At 37.6% G+C, this 21,424-nt stretch overlaps 1 protein-coding gene and 1 long non-coding RNA gene across 2 annotated transcripts; one reads left to right on the top strand and one right to left on the bottom strand.

Moving 5' to 3' along the window:
• The first annotated feature begins 3,753 nt into the window (after positions 1 to 3,753).
• LOC149173052 (uncharacterized) lies at positions 3,754 to 4,788 on the top strand. Its single transcript, XM_089426556.1, has one exon. It carries the CDS (start codon positions 3,754 to 3,756, stop codon positions 4,786 to 4,788), a length of 1,035 nt encoding a protein of 344 aa, XP_089282682.1.
• A 6,035-nt stretch (positions 4,789 to 10,823) lies between these two features.
• On the bottom strand, positions 10,824 to 12,501 carry LOC149173051 (uncharacterized). The gene is made up of 3 exons (XR_016259657.1): positions 12,256 to 12,501; positions 11,734 to 11,868; positions 10,824 to 11,592 (listed from the first exon to the last, which is right to left on the bottom strand). It is a non-coding gene; the product is annotated as an uncharacterized LOC149173051 (long non-coding RNA).
• Positions 12,502 to 21,424: the final 8,923 nt, after the last annotated feature.

Below are 21,424 nucleotides of genomic sequence, written 5' to 3'. Positions count from 1 at the left end.
TGCGAAATCTCCCACAGTGACTTGATTATAGACTAGTTAAGTAGAGTAAATTTGCACGACGTGCCACGTGTCACTGTTTCAACATTTGACTCTAAAAAATATATAAAAGAAAACTAAAGTCCGTCCTCTTTCTGTACCTTCTTACGAAATTTCAATCCGATGCTCAGAAAGAAAGTTATGACGATTTTCCCCAGGTCACCTGTTTTGAGTGTAATTCAGGAGTCTGCAAAAAGACCAACTTCCTCAGACCATATCTCCGAAAATATCATGCGCAAAACTCGGAAATTCAGACCCAAGGTTCAGCCCATTGTCTTCTCAAATGGGTTTTTTTTCGACTTCTGCAACGTCACAGAAACATAGTTATAGCGAAAATTCCAGGATGACCTGTTTCGAGCAGCGAAACCCTAGAATCCAAAGCTCTGATACCAAATGTTATGAAACCAACTCAAGAAAAGATAGAAAAGAAAGATCAACACCTTAGAATTCAGCCTCTTCGAGGGGGCAACCTCCTTTACATTACATAAATGAATAATTCTTGGATGATACAAATGTCAAAATCTCCTTTCTATATATAGGAGTCTAAGGAGTCACAATATAATCTAGCCGACCTAACAATAATAATATAAAGCCACAAAAATAATAATAGAGGGATTCTATGGGGCACAGAAATAACAATATGTGGGTAATAGGGTCACAACAATATAAATAAGGGGTATAACTACAATAGTAATGGGGTAATCACTAGTATTATAGGGACCCAACAGGGAGGAGGGAGTGGAGCGAGTGGCGGTCGAGTTGTGGAGTGTGGCCAACCAGAATCGATCTTTATCTGATGATTTTTCCTTCTCTTTTTTACAGTTTCTGGGTGGGAGGACTTCTGGCTCTCTTCTTGCCCTACTGTGCTCCCCACACGCAATGGTGGCTATGCTTTTCCTCTTCGCCTTTTCAAGGATAGTTTCCTCTAACTGTCCTTTTTCGACCCCTAGTTTTTTTGATGAGGATGAATGTGCTGTGAGTTTGTGCTGCACTCCGCTCTCGGCAACCACGTGACTCCAGGTCAGTTGCTCTTTTTCTTTTGCTTCTTGAGTTGATTTTAGATGTTGATGTGTTGTAGAAGGAATTTATATTCTGGTTCAATGGGTATATGGAGGTTTTACATCGTTTGAAGTTCTTTATGGTGGCGCTTTTCATTTTTTTCATATATTCCATGTTCTCATTCTTGGGATAGTCTGTGATTATCATAAAGAGTCCTGCTTCTGTTTATTTGTAGTCTTCAATTGGAGTGCTAGAGATGTTTTTACACTGGTTTCGAGTCTCAGTTTTGAAAATCCAGAATTATATAGTTCTATCTAAGCCTTGCTCTGATTTTAGAATCAAGATAGGTTCATGGTGGTGCACATGTGTTCTGTTTTGCTGTTGTGTAGTATGTCTTGAGGAAGCAACGTGATTTTGGCTGGTTTATTCTCTTCTGTCAGGAAAGTTTCTTTACATGGCTGGGCTCTGGGAGTCTCTTTTCGTTTCTCCTCTGTTCCTTCCGGGGCTGGGCACTTTGTGCCACCTTCCGCATTGTCCTGGTTTTTCCGGGCCTTGCTCTCCTTTTTCCGTCGGTCAGTTTTTCGCCTGATTTTTTCCTGATGATGTATTGCTGACGTTATTCTCAGCTTCATATTTCTCGAGGCCTTACCCATCTGTTGGTATTTACTGGGAGTCGTCAGTTTTTGAATATCTCTCCACTTGATTGTACCTTGTTTTCGCTGAAGTCTCTGGTTCTTAAAGGCTCGGGGGACAGATGGCATTTGCATTCCCTTTATGCCTTTTAGGGATGTGTATCTCTTAATTCTCAAGGCTTCTTTGTCAGTTTCCTTGTCAGAGTCCTGTTATCCATTTCGCTCTACAGGCATCTTGTTTCGTGTGGTTGATGTACCTTGTTGTCCGATCCATATCTCTGTTTTTGGATTTATGTAGTACTGATGTGATTGTGGTAGTTGGATTATTTATTTATGGATTTTCCCTCCGACTCATCTGCCACGGAGGCTTTGATCCTGGCTGCCACTTTGGCAGAATCCGCCCATGCAAATGCTCGAATGTCTTCTGACTGGCAGTCCACTCTGGGGGACCTCCTGATTGGGCCTTCGGTCCCACAAGTGGACGTGGAGAATTGTGTCGGGCATAAGGGTGAATCCTCGCGATCTATCGGATGAAATGGTGATGAAAATGCTCGGAAGGATCGGGATGTCGGGTCTTCTCTGAAAGTCCAGAAGCCGGTCAAGACTATTCCTTCTCCCGCTGCCATAAGAATTGACAGCTCCCACCTTTCTGAGCGTTTAACCAGTCTTCAAGAAAATGCCCTGATCGGGCGTTGGCATTTTCCAGAGATGAGTGACGCTCGGATGCGTGAATGGCTCGCGTCCCAGTGGAAGCCGATTATTGGTTATGTTCCTATTATTGCTGGCCTTCTTAAGGGGTGGTATTGTTTCCACTTTTTAAAGTCGAGTGATCTGGAAGCCATCCTAAAGCATCAGTGGGTTTTCAACCGAAGCTTCCTGGTTTTGCATCGATGGTATTTGGGTTTTAATCCGCTCAGAAATACTCCCTTAAACCACTTCATCTGGGTTAAACTCCCTGGTTTGCCGCTGGAATTATGGTCGAAAGAAACATTGTTTGAGATTGGGAATGCTATTGGTAAGTGCGTATATGTAGACCCATGGTGTCTTGGAGAGAAGGATAAGAGAGTGGCGTGGGTTCTGATTGATAAACCATACAGGGGGGTTTTCCGGAACATATTGACATTTCCTGGGTGAATATGAATATCAGGCAGCGGCTGGACTTTTGGGGAATTCCGTTTAGATGTTCGGCATGTCACCTCATGGGTCATTTGATTAAGAATTTCCCCCGGCGGTTTTCTTATAGGTGGAATCGTCGTGGTAAGGGGTCCTCCCCCTTCCCTGACTCGGATTTTCTTCCTTCGTCGAAGAGTCAGTCTTCCTATGGATCAGAGGACTGTTTGGTATCTTCTCCTGCTGATCCGCATGGCCTCCCTTCGCATTCGGAGCCTCCTGCTCCAGTGGATCCCATATCCCCTTCGATGCCCCCTTTAGAGGATGCTCCTTTTTTGATCCCTTTCAGGCCCTCCCATCCTATTGAACCGATCTCTGATCACGAGGTTCCTAACCTGCCTCCGGTTCCTCCTCCCATTCTTCTCAGCAGCTGTGATTCTCTCCCAGATCATTCTTCACCTGCACCTAATTTGTCTTGCTCTTTGTTGGGAAAAGGAAAGGATGTTTTGTTTTCTCCCACCCCGGCTAACTCTCCGACTAATTCAATTGGTAGTGACTTGGACTTCTTGCTTTCAAATAAGTCGCTGGAATTGAAAGCTCTTACTATCCATAAACCTGGATCAAAGGCCCCTCCCTTCATTAGTCCCAACTCTGCCAGCAACATCACTGTAAGGAGGAAAAATGGAAGGGGCAGTAGACACTTTCGTGGTAGGGGGGAAGGTGTTGGCAGGGGTATCTGTAACTTATCGCTTACTGATGTTCCTATTGTTGATATGACTGACGAGAGGCCTCTTAGAGCAAGCTGGGCCGAGAAGCTTCCTAAATGAATTTTATGTTATCTATGAACATTAGGGGGTTGGGGGCGGGGAAATTTTTTTTGGAGTTAAGAGATCTTTTCACCTCTGTTAGTCCAAAGATTATCTTGATTCAGGAATCTATGCATTCAGCTTCTGTTTCCATTTCTTATTTTAGAAAAATGTTCCCTTCTTGGTATATATCGGCTGTTGATGCTAACGGACTCTCCGGTGGTTTAGTTGTCCTTTGGGATCCGGTTTGGATCATGGCAAAAACTTACAGGTGCATGGCGGGAATTTTGATTTCGGCTCAGATCCGGGGTCAAAATGTCTCCATAAATATTTTAAATGTTTATGCTCCTTACAGGAATAGAGAGCCTTTCTGGGAGAAGCTTTTTGATTCTGAGATTCTTGACATTGAAAATCTATTGATTGCAGGGGACCTCAATTTTACTCTAAATATGGATGAAATTTGGGGTTCGAAACAGAGAAAGGACCCATTGGCGGAAAAGCTTAAAAACGAGCTGCTGTGTAGAAATTTTGTGGATATCATCCCGGCTCAGATGTTTCCGACGTGGGAAAATGGAAGGTCTGGAGAGGCCTACGTCGCGAAATGCCTTGATCGTTTTATCCTTCATGTTAGTTTGATTGACAAGATGGGCATGCCCTGCTCATCTATTGAAAGGGTGTTTATTTCCGATCATCGTCCGATTGTATTGGGATGGAAGGAAAAAGGTTTTAGAAAGGGTTATTCCTTCAAATTCAATAGGACCTTCTTGGAGGATCCGACTTTCAATGCTCTCATAAATAATCTCTGGTGTGAATGGCTGCCTTCTAATCCTCGCTTTTTGATTATGTCTTTCAGAGAAAAAATGGACATAATTAGAAAGGTGGTTAAAGATTGGCAATTCAAGAAGAGACAATCTAACAGGTTGATGTTACGGAAAATCCAAAAAGTAATAGATGATGCTTCGGATGCCATGGCATCGAATAGCATATCTTTTCAGCAGCGATGCCGCATAAATGAGTTACAAAGAAAGAAAACCAAGATATTAGAACAAGAAGAATTATCTTTGAGGCCGAAGAGTAGGGTCATGTGGTTGAGAGAAAGAGACAAAAACACAAAGTTTTTTCATATATTTGCGAATGCAAGAAGGGAGCGAAATTCTATTTGGAAAATCAGTGATGGAAAGGGGGGTTTCTTGTATTCTCAATAGGAAATCTCAAGGGAGGCTATGAGGTTTTTTGAAAATCAATATAAGAGAACAGAAGACAGGTATTTTTGGGATATCATGTGGGGAATTGAGTTGTATCCTAGGATGTTCAACGACGACATTAATGATCATATCTTTCAACCTGTTTCTAAGGAGGAATTGCTAAGGATTTTAAAGATCTTTAAAAAGGACAAATGTCCTGGACCGGATGGGTGGTCAATAAAATTCTTTTTTCATTTATTTGACATTATCAAATCTGACTTTCTTAAAATGGTGGAAGAATCTAGAATTTCGGGTTGCATTAATTTGAAGACAACATCCACCTATATTGCCCTCATTCCTAAAAAAGAAAATGCCTCCTCAATCTCGGATTTTTGTCCTATTTCTCTATGCAACATATCATATAAAATTATATCTAAAATTATAGCTGACAGGATCAAAGGAACACTGTCTCTTCACTTATCAAAGAATCAACATGCTTTCTTGCAAGGGAGGAACATCTTAGATGTGGTTGCTACAACTCAAGAAGGTCTTTTTTCCATTCGGGAGAAAAAATGTGATGATGTCATCCTGAAAATAGATCTTTGCAAAGCCTACGACTGTATGGATTGGGATTTTAGTAGATGTTTATTAGAAAAGGTGGGTTTAAGAGCAAACATGGTCAACTGGATAATGGCTTGTGTTGAACAGGTGAATGCCTACGGCCTTCTTCCTTGCATCTCGTGGCCTGCGACAGGGATGTCCTCTATATCCTCTTTTATTCATACTGGCCATGAATTCTCTGAGTCTACACATAAACAAGGCGGTTGAGGAAAATAGGTGCTCCCCATTGAAATTATGCCAGAACGTTTCTATCTCTCACAATCTGTTTATCGATGATGTTATTTTGTTCGGCATTTTTTGCAGACTCACTTGGTTGTGCTACTATGATATACTCCACAATTTTCAAAAGGCATCGGGATTATAGGTAAATAGTTCAAAGTTCGTGATATATCACAATGATATTAATCAAGAAGACCTGGCATGGTTGTCAGTTTTGTTTGGTTATGAAGTGCAATCCATTAGCTTGGGTATCAAATACATTGGTTTCATGTTAAAGACTCATTGTTACTCTAGATCTGACTGGCTGTGGATTCTCGAGCGATATTTCAAGAAGATTTCGTCATGGGAATTCAGATGTCTTTCATTGGTTGGGCGAGTTGTTTTGGCGCAATCGGTCCTAAATCAGTTGGCTATGTACTGGGCTCACCTCTTTTACCTTCCTTCGAGTATCATCCAATCTATGAATAGACTCACTGCCAATTTCATTTGGGGTGGTAAGACTGGGCGAAGGAAGTATCATCTCTCGAAGCTCTCTTTTATATCTGCTCCAAAAAACATTGGTGGTTGGGGTATATTAGACATGAGGTCTTTTGGAAAGACCCTGCTCTGCAAGTTATTATGGAGGGGAATATATGATCATGGTATATGGAGTTCTATTATTCAAGAAAAATTTCTGCGAGGAAAAGATCTTTCCTTTTGGATCAGAAAAGGATGCATTGGCCCTGCTCATGGATCGCCGATTTGGTTGAGTCTACGCAAAGTTGAGAAATTGTTCCTGAAGAACTTGATATGGTGGTTTCAATCGGGGGATAGGATTCTGGTTGGAAGAGACTCCTTTCTGTGTGGTAAAGAGGAGATTTTCATACCAGGCCTTTTGTTGGATTTTTTGCACAGGAATGGCATTTTTTTTGGGGATGGTCTGATTGGCAGTTGGCAAGGCCCTTTTCCTATCTGGTGTGAGGCTGAATGTCTGAATATGCCGGTGGATATTGCTTTATCATGGGATCATATTAAATCAAAGCTCAGAAATGGTGGGATTTTTCGAACAACTAAACATGACTACCTCATATGGCGGAACTCTGATGGGGTGGAATCCATCAATGTTCGGGATATATATCGGCTTTTGATTTCTGATAGTCGGCAACAAAGTATCTCTTCTTTCCCAAGCATTTTCTGGAAAACGGGATGCCAGTCTAAAATGGTTTTCTTTTCCTGGCTGACATTTCATAATAAAAATCTTACATGGGAGAATTTAAAAAAGCGTGGTTGGCTGGGTCCAGGTTTATGTCCCTTATGCAGTTCTGCGGAGGAGGACAACTCTCACCTTTTTTTACTCTGTAAGGAATCTCGACATATTTGGTTGCTCTTGGAAAAGTTTTATGGGTTTCAGTTCGATCCTCCCTCGTCGATCATGGATGCTTTTATATGGTGTAGTAAGCAAATTGTTTCTTGGAGATCCATTTTTATCATTACACTTTGGTGTATCTGGAGGTGGTGGAATGATTTTATCTTCAAAAATAAAAGATCTTTGTTGCTGGATATTTTCTTCAACATATGTGCGCTTTATGAGGATATTATGTTACCCTCCCCTGTGATAAAGGAGTCTCAGGATATAAAATCTCAAAAGATGCCTTCCTCTCTTCCCAGGGCTTTTTTTTATGGCGCCAAACAAAATGACATCTGTGGCTGTGGTTTTCTTATAGTGACTGATGAAGATAGTTCTTTCTCCATTCATTGGAATGGGGGAAGAGGTGCAAACATGATGGCCGAAGCCATGGCTCTCACTGGACTCTTGAGGTCTCTTTTTAGATCTCCATGATGTCTCAATATATGGTGACTCTCAAGTCATGGTCAATTTCATTGCTGAAAAAACACTATCTCCAAGGCACATCTCGCTGGCTGGCTCGATCAGATCAGGTTTTTATGGACCTCCTTAATTGGTGGCTCTATAAAATACATTCGCAGGGAGCTAAACCAAGAAGCTGATCGTCTCTCAAAAAAAGGCCTTCACGATGATCCGGGTTTGTGGCACTTACAGGTTTCCTCAGATGGCAAATATTTCTTCATACAGGACTTTTTCCCTCCCTACTTCTAGTTTTCAATGCTCATACTTTCTATCTGTTTTTTTCTGCTGCGCTATCTGTTTTCAATTGCAAGGGACTATGATCTATTACATTATGTGTTTTTGGTTATTGAACAAGTATTTCCACATCACTATGATCTATTTTGGGTATGACAGTCAATAGTTTTTCTCTTTATCCTATCGGATGGAGTTCTTTTTCACTGATCTAGTTTTTGTATTTTGGTCATTATCTGATATATGCCGATTTTTTTCTATATGCTCAAAATTCTCTATCGGCCATGGCATAATCTGATATATCAGAGATATGTTTTTGTTTCTCTCATTGATGAACAGTTGCTATGTCACAGTAACATATGTATCCCGGTTGAATGTACCATGCAGACTCTTTTATATCTCTTATATAAATAATATTATGCTTTTTCTGCCCTAAAAAGAAAATATTTGAATACAAACCCAACTTTAAATAGAAATGAGGTTCAAACACAAGCTCAATTAGCAAATTCCAATACCTTTCAATCGAGGAAAGCTAGACCTCTTGCACCCATCTTTGAGGGTGTAATGCAGGGGTGGATCTAGATTTTACACTTTGACTTGTGCATATTGAGTTCAAATGATAAATTTATATATTTTTTAAATGAATATTCCAACAATAGAATAATGCTCATTTAATTGATAAAGAATTTGGATTAATTGTAATATTAAGTTATTGGTGTATTTTTAATTAGAATCGGTTATTTTAGTGATTTTGTTCATTAAAATTTTTAATAGGATGGTGTAAATTTGAAGATGTGTTTTCGTCGTAGTCATTATAATGAAATTTACACTACTAATTTTCTTGCATATCTAAATTATATAATTAAATTAAAAATTAAAAAACTATAATTAAAAATTAGAAAATTACTGTCTACTAATTGACACAACACCTATCGTGATTAACTTTTGATATTGTAGTCCAATATTACAATATTATACTTTACTAAATGATACCATTCATTATTAACTTTTCATATTCTACTCCAACATTACAATATTACACTTGGTTAAACTAGCATTTGCAATTAATGTTGCAAATAAAACGTCGTAAGGCATAGAGTGTGGAAGAATATTGAAATGTGAATGGGCATTTATGAAAGCAAGGGTCATAAAAAAACATCACTAAGGGTTCCAATTCCAAGATAACAATTTATAGGTTGACAAAAATAGATTAAGACAGGGTTACATCTCTTGTCAAGTATCTAAAATAAGAGATCATAACAAAACACCCACCTCATTCATGAGCAGTCATTGAACATATAAAGGCTATATGACAAGCATCCCTGCAAGATATCCATATAAAAGCCTAATACCAGCTATGCTCGCTCTGGATACTGTTGTAATCATTCTTGTGACAAAACATCACTAATCGTGTGCAAATTGTCCTATTTTGTTGCCTGAGTAATGTCATTCAAATAAGGAAGAACCATTCTTGAGACAAAACACCACTAACTCTCTGCAAAATGTCATGTTTTTCTACCTAAGCAGTGTCATTCAAATAAGGAAGAACCATTCTTGAGACAAAACATCACTAACCTTGTGCAAAGTGTCATTTACTGCCCTAGTAGTCACTCATTCAAACAAGGAAGAACAATTCTTCAGACCAAACATCACTAACCCTCTACAAAGTGTCCTGTTTTGCTGCCTTACTGTCACTCAAGTTAGGTTGCACTGGGGTTATCCCTGTCTACTGAGGGGAAATATAACTAATGAGGAAGATCGGAGCATAGAATTGAATAATGATGCAGAGCATTGATTCCAGTTGGCTGTGAATCCAGCCCAATTCTTATCATCAAATGGTGAAACTCCACTCCGGACAGCTAAAAACAGTCACCAAGGGCTTGCAGACTACTTCCTCAATTTATCCTTTGCACTCTGACTTATTTGTAATGCAGCCTAGCATGTGAAGGGTGTGCTAGTTAGCAAAGTAGGGTAAAGTCTAAAAAAGCGATAGATGAGAAAATCCTAAACTCCAAAATGACAGGAACCATGGCTTGTAATTGTAGTCATTCTTTTAACAAAGATTTCCAATAAATTCTATATCTGGGATGGGAGAGGTCTCGAATACTTTAAAATCAATCTGCGTTGTTATGTTATAGCTTATAGCCTCTTACGTGCATGCTTTGATTTAAATCAATATCACGGTCACTTTATCTTCAAATTTAGAAGTTTAAGGTCACGTTATCCTCAAATTTCACAAACCATGCCTCACATGAAGAAATGGAATAGGAAATCATCTATAGTCATGGTCACTGTATGGGGAAATCAATTTTGGAGGAGTGGGAAATAATTGCAGCACAGTCTTTAGTCGTGGCACAGTCTTTGTTTGTGGTCACTGTATGGGGAAATCAATTTTGGAAGAGCAGGAAATAATTCCAGCACAATCTTTAGTCGTGGTCATTGTATGGAGAAATCAATTTTGGAATAATGGGAAATAATTGCAGCACAACAGGGCAATCTTTTTTTTCATAAGAAAAAAATGCTGATTTTAGAATAGTGGGAAATAATCGTAGCACAACAGGGAAATATTTTTTTTCATAAGAAAAAAATGCTATTTTATTATAAACAATAAAACCAATAAATGTGCATTGTATTTTCATGCAATTTGCAGAAATTGGTTCAGCGAGTAAAAATTCAGGAGAGAGAAAAGCCCCTTCATCAATGATGTATCCTCTCACATTTCATCTATGGTTTCATATTAGAAAATCAACACTTTTATAATCCTTGGACATAATAAGCCCCATCATTTATGAATGAGCTTATAACAGAACATGTATTTAGCATAAGGAGAAATGCACAAGCCAGTTGATATAATTATGCCATTTCATCTAACGAGTTATCATTGTGCATATCAATAACCATGAGCTTTGAAGATTCGATTAAAAAAAGTATCTCATAAAAGCCTCATGTAAATAATGTTAATGATTGAGAACACAACAAGCTTGGTGTCATTTATAACAAACAAGATTACGTGCACTTGAAATAAAACAAAAATGGAGGTTGGGAAATCAATTTTGGAATAGTGGGAAATAATTGCAGCACAACAGGGCAATATTTTTTTTTCATAAGAAAAAAATGTTGATTTTAGAACAGTGGGAAATAATTGCAGCACAACAGGGCAATCTTTTTTTTCATAAGAAAAAAATGTGATTTTATTATAAACGATAAACTAGTATATGTGCATTGTATTTTCATGCAATTTCCAGAAATTGGTTCAGCATGTAAAATTTGCTATATATATCAAAATTATGAAAAAACAATCCTCTTTAAAATATCAGTCATACTTATCTTCTGATATGCATAAACAGTCTCTAAGATTATCTATCCATATACTTTCATTAACATATAATTATGCTGTCTGGAAAAATACCAAAAAACAGAAAGGGAATGTTGGTATGACCAAAAGTGTCACTCAAGGCAGTGCCTAGTCCCATGTAATGTTGTCCACCATGTACCTCAATTTCATAATTCAGTAGGGCTCTCTAATGCTATCTTTTGACAATTTGTCTCTAATGCTATCTTTTGACAATTTGTCTGGCTCCAACGCAGCTTAATTATCTATGAGAGATTTAGAATCGCTATAGATATATAGATAGTTTAGTTAGTTTAGTTTCTTTGGCTGTGCAAACTAGAATAATCCCCTAAAACGATTGCTTCAGCTCTTTAGTTTCTTTTGTTGTGCAAACCAGAATAATCCCCTAAAACGATTGCTTCAACTCTTATGTTGGTACCTGTGCCATGCTACTATACCTTGAACCTTAATTTTTCCAATAGTTTTCTTTGGCTTAGGAGTCGTTCCTTCCAAGGCAACATCTGCAGTATAATTTCTCAATAGTTCTTCCTCTGGTTGCAACAGTATTTGCTGTAGTCTACACAAGTTGCAGACATTTCAATTTACACAATTACTTAATAATATGCAGAGTATTACCTTCATTGTAAAAGAATTTTCATTTTCTAAACAACATGACAATTAAAAGAAATCAACAAAGACAATTTTGTTAATAACCTACCCAAAGGCATTACGCAAAACAATGCACTCATTATGAAGGAATTCAGGAGCTTCCATGCGACCACTGGCCCATGCCCAGAGACAAAGACGCACACAGGCCTCATAGGCAATGAGGGCTTGTCAGGCTCCCTGCCCACTACACTCAATAATAGCAAGTGCATTATTGTCAAAATGCATAGCACATGAGAAATAAAATATATTTGATAAATAATTATTGATCCACATTAACATGAAAAACAAATATTAAGACATCCTGGGCATGGACCAGCTACAATCATGACAGCTGGCTCATGCCTAGAAACAAAGGTGCACACATCCCCCATAGACAATAAGGGCTTGCCCACTACACTCAATGAATTGCAAGCACATTCAGGTCAAGATCCAGAGCAGATGAGAAGAACATTCTATCTGGTAATGAATTACTGATCCACATTAACATGAAAAATAAATCTTAAGGCATCTTGATTGTTTCTTTTTATATATCAACATGCACAAGACCTTAGGTAGGAAGAATCAGTCAAACCTGAGGTGAAAAGTGGGTGGCTGGCTTGCTGAAGCTGTTGATTGCCGGCAAGAACCTGCTGCCTCTTTAACATTCACAGAAGTGGGCCTGTAAAAGCAAAATCAGAGACTTTTCTTATAACAGTTTGAAGTTTGAACTCATGTATGACTATAAACAAGTGTACTCATTTACCCACTGACTGCATCACCTGCTTCAACATTAAAATTGTTGCATACTCTTTGTGTTGAATATCTCCTGCTCCTTCAGATGCTGCTAAAACATTGCAAGACGGGCTTGTAAGTTAACTAAACCAGCTGCTTTACATGACAAAACAAAACTTAATTGAGAGACATAACGATCTATGCGGCTCCCAGGTTGATCAATTTCAGACATATTGCAGGTTGAGACATGGCAGGTTGTTGAGACATATTGCAGGTTGAGACATTCTTTTTGAGATAAAGTACATCAAGACTATAAATGCAATTCTGTTTTGAGAATTCTTAGCCTCATAAATCTTACATGGTCTCCATGGTTTTCAGTGGCCGTAAAGAAAAATATGATATTCTGTTATTATGAATAGGTCACAGAGGGACAATATATGCAAATGGGCAAAGGAGAAATGCAAGTGCCATGCCTGCAAAATACAATCTATTGGACATTCAAAGCATACTCTGGATCGATTGATTATCTTGTTATGTAAAGACAAGTGAATTGGTGAAAAAACTGACCAACGTAGGACGATACACCAGCGATGGCACAAGCCAGCAGAAGCAATGCAGAGAAGACTAGTATAGCAAAGCAGTAGAGAACTCTGAAATGGCTCAGGAACTGCTGTTGCTGCCTTGAATCAAATCTTAGCTGCCTAGTCCTCATGATGATGATCCTTTCGCGTGGGATCAAATCCATCCACCACCACTTGATTGTTATAAATACACAGCTCAACTAATCTGAAAAAACAAAAAGCCCTAATCCCTAAGCCTGCTGCAAATCTCTCTGAGGGCGAAGATTAATGTGACCCCAAGGGCCCATTACCATCTCTGTTCTCCTCCTTCGCGAGAGTTTTCACATGAAAAATTGAAGTGGGAATTAAATGGGGAGATCCATTGCCACAGAGCAAAAAAAACTATTCATTAATCAATGTTATGAAGCATTTGATCATGGTAATTAGGTTCTGTGGATGAAAAACACATTTGGGAACAGTAAGATGCAATGGAAATTTTGGAAGAAAAATTGTTTTGATAAAGGTCTAGTGGGTTCTGACCAGGGCCAAGAGGTCTTGGAAATATAAATGCTAGGTTGTTGAGACATATTGCAGATTGAGACATGGCAGGTTGTTGAGACATATTGCAGGTTGAGACATTCTTTTCGAGATAAAATACATCAAGACTATAAATGCAATTCTGTTTTGAGAAGTCTTAGTCTCATAAATCTTACATAGTCTCCATGCTTTTTAGTGGACATAAAGAAAAATATGAACTGCACAATTTACATTTAGGATCCAACTTCAAATAACACACAAAAGTAAGGATCAGGCTTCGACAGTAATGATGACGAGTAGATTAAGCCATTAAATTACAAAAAAATATCTCCAAATAATAAATATTACTACTCGATGATGAAAGTATTACAACTTTGAAGAGTTAGGGGCATATTGTTATGGAGGATGATGATATATAAATAATTTATAACTTAACAACAAAAGGGTATGTATCAGATAATTCCATCAAAGTATATATGCTCAAGTGCATTACCATTTGCACAAATACACTTGATTTCACCTGTACCCAACTCTTGCACCTTCGAGTAAAATTACCAAAAGAATGAAATTCCCCTCAAAATAGCAGTTACCCACTGACTGCATCACCCGCTTCAACATTAAAATTGTTGCATAGTCTTTGTGTTGAATATCTCTTGGTCCTTCAAATGCTACCAAAACATTGCAAGACGGGCTTGTAAGTTAACTAAACCAGCTGCTTTACGTGACAGAACAAAACTTAATTGAGAAACATAACGATCTATGCGGCTCCCAGGTTGATCAATTTCAGTGAGAAGCTTCATTTCCTGAAGATTGAAATAAAAATGTGAACTACAATGTTAACAAAATGCACACAAAAATTCTGTTATTATGAATAGGTCACAGAGGGACAATATATGCAAATGGGTAAAGGAGAAATGCAAGTTCCATGCCTACAAAATACAGTCTATTGGATATTCAAAGCATACTCTAGATCGATTCATTATCTTGTTATGTAAAGCCATCAAAGTATATATGCTCAAGTGCATTACCATTTGCACAAATACACTTGATTTCATCTGTACCCAACTCCTGCACCTTCGAGTAAAATTACCAAATGAATGAAATGCCCCTCAAAATAGCAGTTACCCACTGACTGCATCACCCGCTTCCACATTAAAATTGCTGCATACTCTTTGTGTTGAATATCTCCTGCTCCTTTAGATGCTGCTAAAACATTGCAAGACGGGCTTGTAAGTTAACTAAACCAACTACTTTACGTGACAGGACAAAACTTAATTGAGAGACATAATGATCTATGCGGCTCCCAGGTTGATCAATTTCAGTGAGAAGCTTCATTTCCTGAAGAATGAAATAAAAATGTCAACTACAAAGTTAACAAAATGCACACAAAAATTATGTTATTATGAATAGGTCACAGAGGGACAATATATGCAGATGGGCAAAGGAGAAATGCAAGTGCCATGCCTGTCAAATACAGTCTATTGGACATTCAAAGCATACTCTGGATCGATTAATTATCTTGTTATGTAAAGCCATCAAAGTATATATGCTCAAGTGCATTACCATTTGCACAAATACACTTGATTTAATCTGTACCCAACTCCTGCACCTTCGAGTAAAATTACCAAAAGAATGAAATGCCCCTCAAAATAGCAGTTACCCACTGACTGCATCACCCACTTCAACATTAAAATTGCTACATACTCTTTGTGTTGAATATCTCCTGCTCCTTCAGATGCTGCTAAAACATTGCAAGACGGGCTTGTAAGTTAACTAAACCAGCTGCTTTACGTGAGAGAACAAAACTTAATTGAGAGACATAACGATCTATGCGGCTCCCAGGTTGATCAATTTCAGACATATTGCAGGTTGAGACATGGCAGGTTGTTGAGACATATTGCAGGTTGAGACATTCTTTTTGAGATAAAGTACATCAAGACTATAAATGCAACTTTGTTTTGAGAATTCTTAGCCTCATAAATCTTACATGGTCTCCATGGTTTTCAGTGGCCGTAAAGAAAAATATGATATTTTGTTATTATGAATAGGTCACAGAGGGACAATATATGCAAATGGGCAAAGGAGAAATGCAAGTGCCATGCCTGCAAAATACAGTTTATTGGACATTCAAAGCATACTCTCAATCGATTGATTATCTTGTTATGTAAAGACAAGTGAATTGGTGAAAAAACTGACCAACATAGGACGATACACCAGTGATGGCACAAGCCAGCAGAAGCAAATGCAGAGAAGACTAGTATAGCAAAGCAGTAGAGAACTCTAAAACTGCTCAGGAACTGCTGCTGCTACCTTGAATTAAATCTCAGCTACCTGGTCCTCATGATGATGATCCTTTGGCGCGGAATCAAATCCGTCCACCACCACTTGATTGTTATAAATACACAGCTCAACTAACCTGAAAAAAAAAAACAAAAATCCCTAATCCCTAAGCCTGCTGCAAATCTCTCTGAGGGCGAAGATTAATGTGACCCCAAGGGCCCATTGCCATCTCTGGTCTCCTCCTTCCAGAGAGTTTTCACATGAAAAATTGAAGTGGGAATTAAATGGGGATCCATTGCCACAGAGCAGAGAATACTATTCATTAATCAGCGCTACGAAGCATTTGATCATGGCAGTTGTCCTAAATCCAAAGAATTGAAAACGCATTGTATGAAAGAATATTGGTAATGCATTCTTGCCCGCTTCATGATGCCCCTAACAAATGTGTTTAATTATTCGTTAGGATGAAATTAATTTTTAGATTTTTGTCCGAGGGTAATAGTTTACGGCCAAGGTTTTAGCGGTGTATGGCCAGGGTTTTAGCGGTGGAGCGCAAGTCTAAGAATATATCACAATATTGATCCAGGGTATCAAGTTTAATAGAGCATTGGCTTTACATTTTCTTCTTCCATCAAATATGGTTGTATTTGAAAGGTTAATTGTTTTAATTTGTTAATTCAATTTGTATATGGTGATAAAATGGGCCTCCAAAACAAGTGGTAAGTTTGATGAGAAGAAAAACATTCGTAATGTCGGGATTGTTGAGGCAAATAAGGATGCATTCAAAGCTTCGGCGAATTTAGAGATAGATATAATAGTGAGTGTGGATAATAGGGAATTGCTAATATATCTTCCCATCCAGACTCATTTATGTTATTTAATATGTTATTTATATATGTTACAAACCATAGCCAAATCTTGATTGTGGGTAATGGTGAATAGCAGGCCATATTTCCAACCAAAGACTTGATTATTTTAAATCTTGATTGTGGGTAATGGCGAATATCATGCCATATCTCCAACCCAAGACTTGATTATTTTATATAGTATGTGATTTATTTTATATAATATGTTTTTCAGTCATGTTGCAAGTCATACCTTATTGTAGGCAAATGGTTGCTGCACTTTATCGATCATGCTTTTTTTTTCAGTAAGGGAAAAAACTAATTTTTGTATTAATAAAAAATACAGTATATATATAGTTGATGAAAATAGCACATGCAAGTAATAACCAGATACCTAGAGGCCTATTATAAACCCCTATAGTCCCATATGAGCCCAGGAAAATATCTAAAGTAGAGAAAGAAAACAAAAATACCTAGATCCATTCATAGAAAAACATATTTATCGACAAAACATACGGTGCGCCGAGGGGGACATGGATTGCCTACAGAAAAACATGAGGAAATTAAAGTAGTGCTTCATCCAAGAAAAAAATATGAGGGAAAGGAAAAACATAGTATGGAACCTCCAATCTGAATCTCGATATGCATAGTATCTAGCGGAGCGAGGAAATCCTTTTTAGACATCTTGTTGATTGAAATATTTTCCAATATGTTGTATAGAAGCATGCCTCATGGACCTCTAGAGGTTCATGATTTGTTTTTGCAAGCCGTGGAGATGTGGTTGCCTAATATACTTGCTACCCCGAACATGATTGATGATGGCCTTTGAATCCCCATATATATATGTATTTAGGGAATGCTCAGGAATGACGTGAACCATAGTAGACCCCACAAAGCCATAGCCTCCGTCTTCATATTAGGGCGACTGCGAGCCCCCGGTGCACCTAGTATTCCTGCTCCATAGAGATAATGATTTAGAAGCCACATCCATGTCTTCCACCCTTATTACAGGAAAATGGTGACTTCATTTAATCCGGAATTGTAGAATGTGAAATGGCTTCTTGAAGCCACCTCATAAGCCAAGATAATTATGAAGGAGAAACCTTATAAAAAAAACAATGAACAAATAAAACACACTCACTGTGTGACCTCAAACCTCCTGTAAATCTCATATTAAATCAAACGAGTAACTACATTCTTATATAATAAACTTATTACTAATATGATTATAAATCAACTGTCTAATCTAAAATAAATCTACTCACACTACCAATCTTATGAAAGCTAATTTTGAGCCCTGACCACCCTAATAATTTGTTTCCCTAATTTTTCAAAGAAAACATAAAATCTGATGACTTATTTGTCAGCAATTACATGACATGATTAAAAATTATCCCCAACAATCCTCCTTAATGCTAATGAGGTTTTAGTATCTTATCTCGTAGTGCCAAAAATTGAGCTTCTGCAACTGCTTTGGTGAAGATATCTGCTAGTTGATCTTGAGTATTTATGTGCTTCAATTCAATATCCTTTTTTTGCACCAAATCCCGAATGAAGTGATATTTCATATCAAAATGCTTTGTCCTGCTATGATGAACCAAATTCTTTGCTAACTTGATGGCACTTACATTATCACCATAAATCAATGTAAGTTGAATTTGCTTTTCTCCAATTTCTTCCAAATTTTTTCTGAGCGAAAGAGCTTGTGTACCTGTTGAGGCAACTGCAACATAATCCACTTTTATGGATGAGAGGGAAACAATGCTTTTTTTTTCAAGCTTCAGGTAATCAAACCAGAACCAAAAGAAAAAACAATTTCCAGATGTGGAGTTATGGTCATCAATACTACCTCGAATCACTAAATCCAACAAGATTGAACTTCTCATAAGAGTAATAATGAATACCAAAATTTAGAGTGCCTTTCACATACCTTCAAATCCTTCTGGCTGCCTTCATATGCATTTCAAAAGGATTTGTCATAGACCTTGAAACAAGTGAAACTGAATATGTAATATCACGGATTGTGTGGGTTAGAATATCAAGCTCCCCACGATAATTTTATAAGTTGTCTCATCAACTAAATCAACACCATCATCTCTACATAACAGAAATCAATGAGCACTCATAGTAGGGGATGGATTACAATCAAGCATACCAAATTGTTTTAGCATATCATGTCCATTCTTTATCTGACAAATGAAAATCTCATCCTTACTTTGATAAACCTTCATTCCTAGAAAATATTTCATGATGCCTATATCTTTCATCTCATATTCATTCATCATAATAATTTTGAATTTATCGTTCATCTTAGAACTATTACCCATATACAATAAATCATCAACATACAAACTTATGATTAAAATATCAATTACTTCTTGTTTGTAGTAAAGGGTAGGATCACTCTTACTTCTCTGGAAGCCATTTTCTTGAAAGTGTCTATCAATCCTAGCATACCACGCTCTTGGCACTTGCTTGAGACCATAGAATGCCTTCTTCAACTTGTAGCCATTACTCTCCTTTCCTTCCACTTCAAAACCTTATGGCTACTCCACATATACTTCCTCTTCTAAGTACCCATTCGAGAAGTCACTTGTCACGTCCATATGATGTATGATACACTTTTTCTGAGTTGCTAACGAAATCAACATTCTAATGGTCTCATGTCTTGCAACTGGTGCAAATGTCTCTTCATAATCAATTCCATACTTTTGTGTGAATCCTTTAGCAACTAATCTTGCTTTGCGTCTTTCAACACTCCCATCACTATTGACTTTAGTCTTGTAGACCCATTTGGTGCCAATCTTTTTCTTGTCAAGTGGAAGCTCTATCAACTCCCAAGTGTCATTCCTTTGAATGGAATCCATTTCTTCTTCCAAGCCTTGTAGCCAAACCTCATTAATACATGCATCTTCAAAACATGATGGTTCAAATTAGACTTGGCTAATAAAGCGAAATTGACTATCTCACCTATTGGGTTTTCTTCATGTGCTTGATTTGTACTCCTCTAATAAATATCACTCAATATTCTTACCTTCCTTGTAGAACTTGGACAAGAAGCTGGACTTGAACTTGATATTAAAGAAATTTATGAAGGGATACGTATTGGAGTTAACCCACTAGTTACAGAAACATTAGTTGGCTGCTCATGATGAATATCAACAATTATATCATCATTCAAAATAGATTTTGTCTTCTCAACATGGCCTTTTCGATGACCATAAACTCCCCCTTCATAAAAAATTACATCTCTTGAGATAATAAGCTTGTTAGTGAGAGGATTATACAATTTATAAGCCTTGCTTGTATCACTATACCCAATAAAAATACATAACCCACTCTTTGCATCTAACTTTTTTCTATTCTGATCAGGTACATGCAAATAAGCCAAACAACCAAAAACTTTGAAATGATTAACATTAGGCCTTTTTCCATACCAAGCTTCATAAGGAGTCATCTTTTCGATTGCATTGGTGGGGCTATGGTTAAGGATGTAGATTGATGTAGAAACATCGTCTCCCCAGTAAGAATTTCTCAATCCCTTAGTTTTTCACAAGCACCTTGCTATTTCAACCACAATACGATTCTTCCATTTAGCTACGTGATTCTGTTAGGGTGTGTATGTGGGAGTATGCTACCTCCTAATTTCATTCATATCACAATAAATTTGGAAATCTTTTGAGCAGAATTCGCCTCCACGGTCAGTTCGAAAACATTTGATCTTGTACCCTTTCTCATTTTCTATGAGGGATTTGAACTTCTTGAACGTATCAAGGGCCTCACTTTTGGCCTTCAAAGAATATACCCAACAATTTCATGAGTAATCATCGAGAAAAGTGATGAAATATGATGACTTACCCAAACTCTTAGTCTGCATCAAACCACATATGTCTGAATGAACAAGCTGAAGTGGATGATGAGACCTCCATGTAGTTCCCTTTGGAAAAATTTTCCTTGCATGCTTGCCTTTAGGAAATCCTTTACAAACCTCCTTATGCTCCTCTACCTTCGGCAAACGAGAGACTAATGCATGTGAGGTTAGAAACTTCAAACTATGAAAATTTAAATGCCCATACCTAAGATGTCATAACCAACTTGAATCCTCATAAGCCATATTTGCAATATTGTTGTTATGTTCATCAAAACTCAAGGGAAACATCCTATTCCTTGTCATAGGCGCAACAGTGACCACCCTATTTCCCTTATTCTTTTCATAGATAGTACATGTAATATTTTCAAAGACTACATTATAATTTTTCTCACATAGCTTCCCAATGCTCAAAAAATTATGCTTTAATTGTGGAGTATAATAAATGTCATGAATAGCCTTTATACCTTCTTTTGTTTGGACCTCCATATCTCCTTTCGCAGCAACCTCCAATGGTTTATCATCACCAAGCTCGATCTTGGATTTGAAATTTCCATCCTTTGTTGAAAACAACTTTTCATTCCATGTCATATGGTTAGAGCATCGAGAATCTAGGTACCAAACATCTTTACTAGTATTTTCACCTTTTGCATAAGATAAAGATAAGTGATCTAGAGGATACTCACTACTTTCTTTAGCATAGTTAGCATTTTTACCTTCTTTCAATCTGCATTCTCTTTCAAAGTGGCCATACATGTTACAATATTAACATTAAACATTTCTTTTATCAAATATACCTCTACCTCTTCCTCTTGGGCCACCTCTTCCTCTACCTCTTGAAGCATTTTGGCTTTGCCATTTACCTTGGACTTGATTTCTTTTGGCACTATTGTTGCTTGCATCTTCATTCTTTGTAGTTTGTAATTTAGAGGAAAAATA

The sequence above is a fragment of the Pinus tabuliformis genome, chromosome 4_2, assembly GCF_031772625.1.
Source record: "Pinus tabuliformis cultivar Carrire ecotype Pingquan chromosome 4_2, CPIR1, whole genome shotgun sequence".
Taxonomy (NCBI): domain Eukaryota; kingdom Viridiplantae; phylum Streptophyta; class Pinopsida; order Pinales; family Pinaceae; genus Pinus; species Pinus tabuliformis.
This window is presented reverse-complemented; position numbering and strand designations above follow the sequence as displayed.

Coding starts and splice junctions, on each gene's coding strand:
- LOC149173052 (XM_089426556.1), top strand. CDS start 3,754: ATGTTCCCTTCTTGGTATATATCGGCTGTTGATGCTAACGGACTCTCC.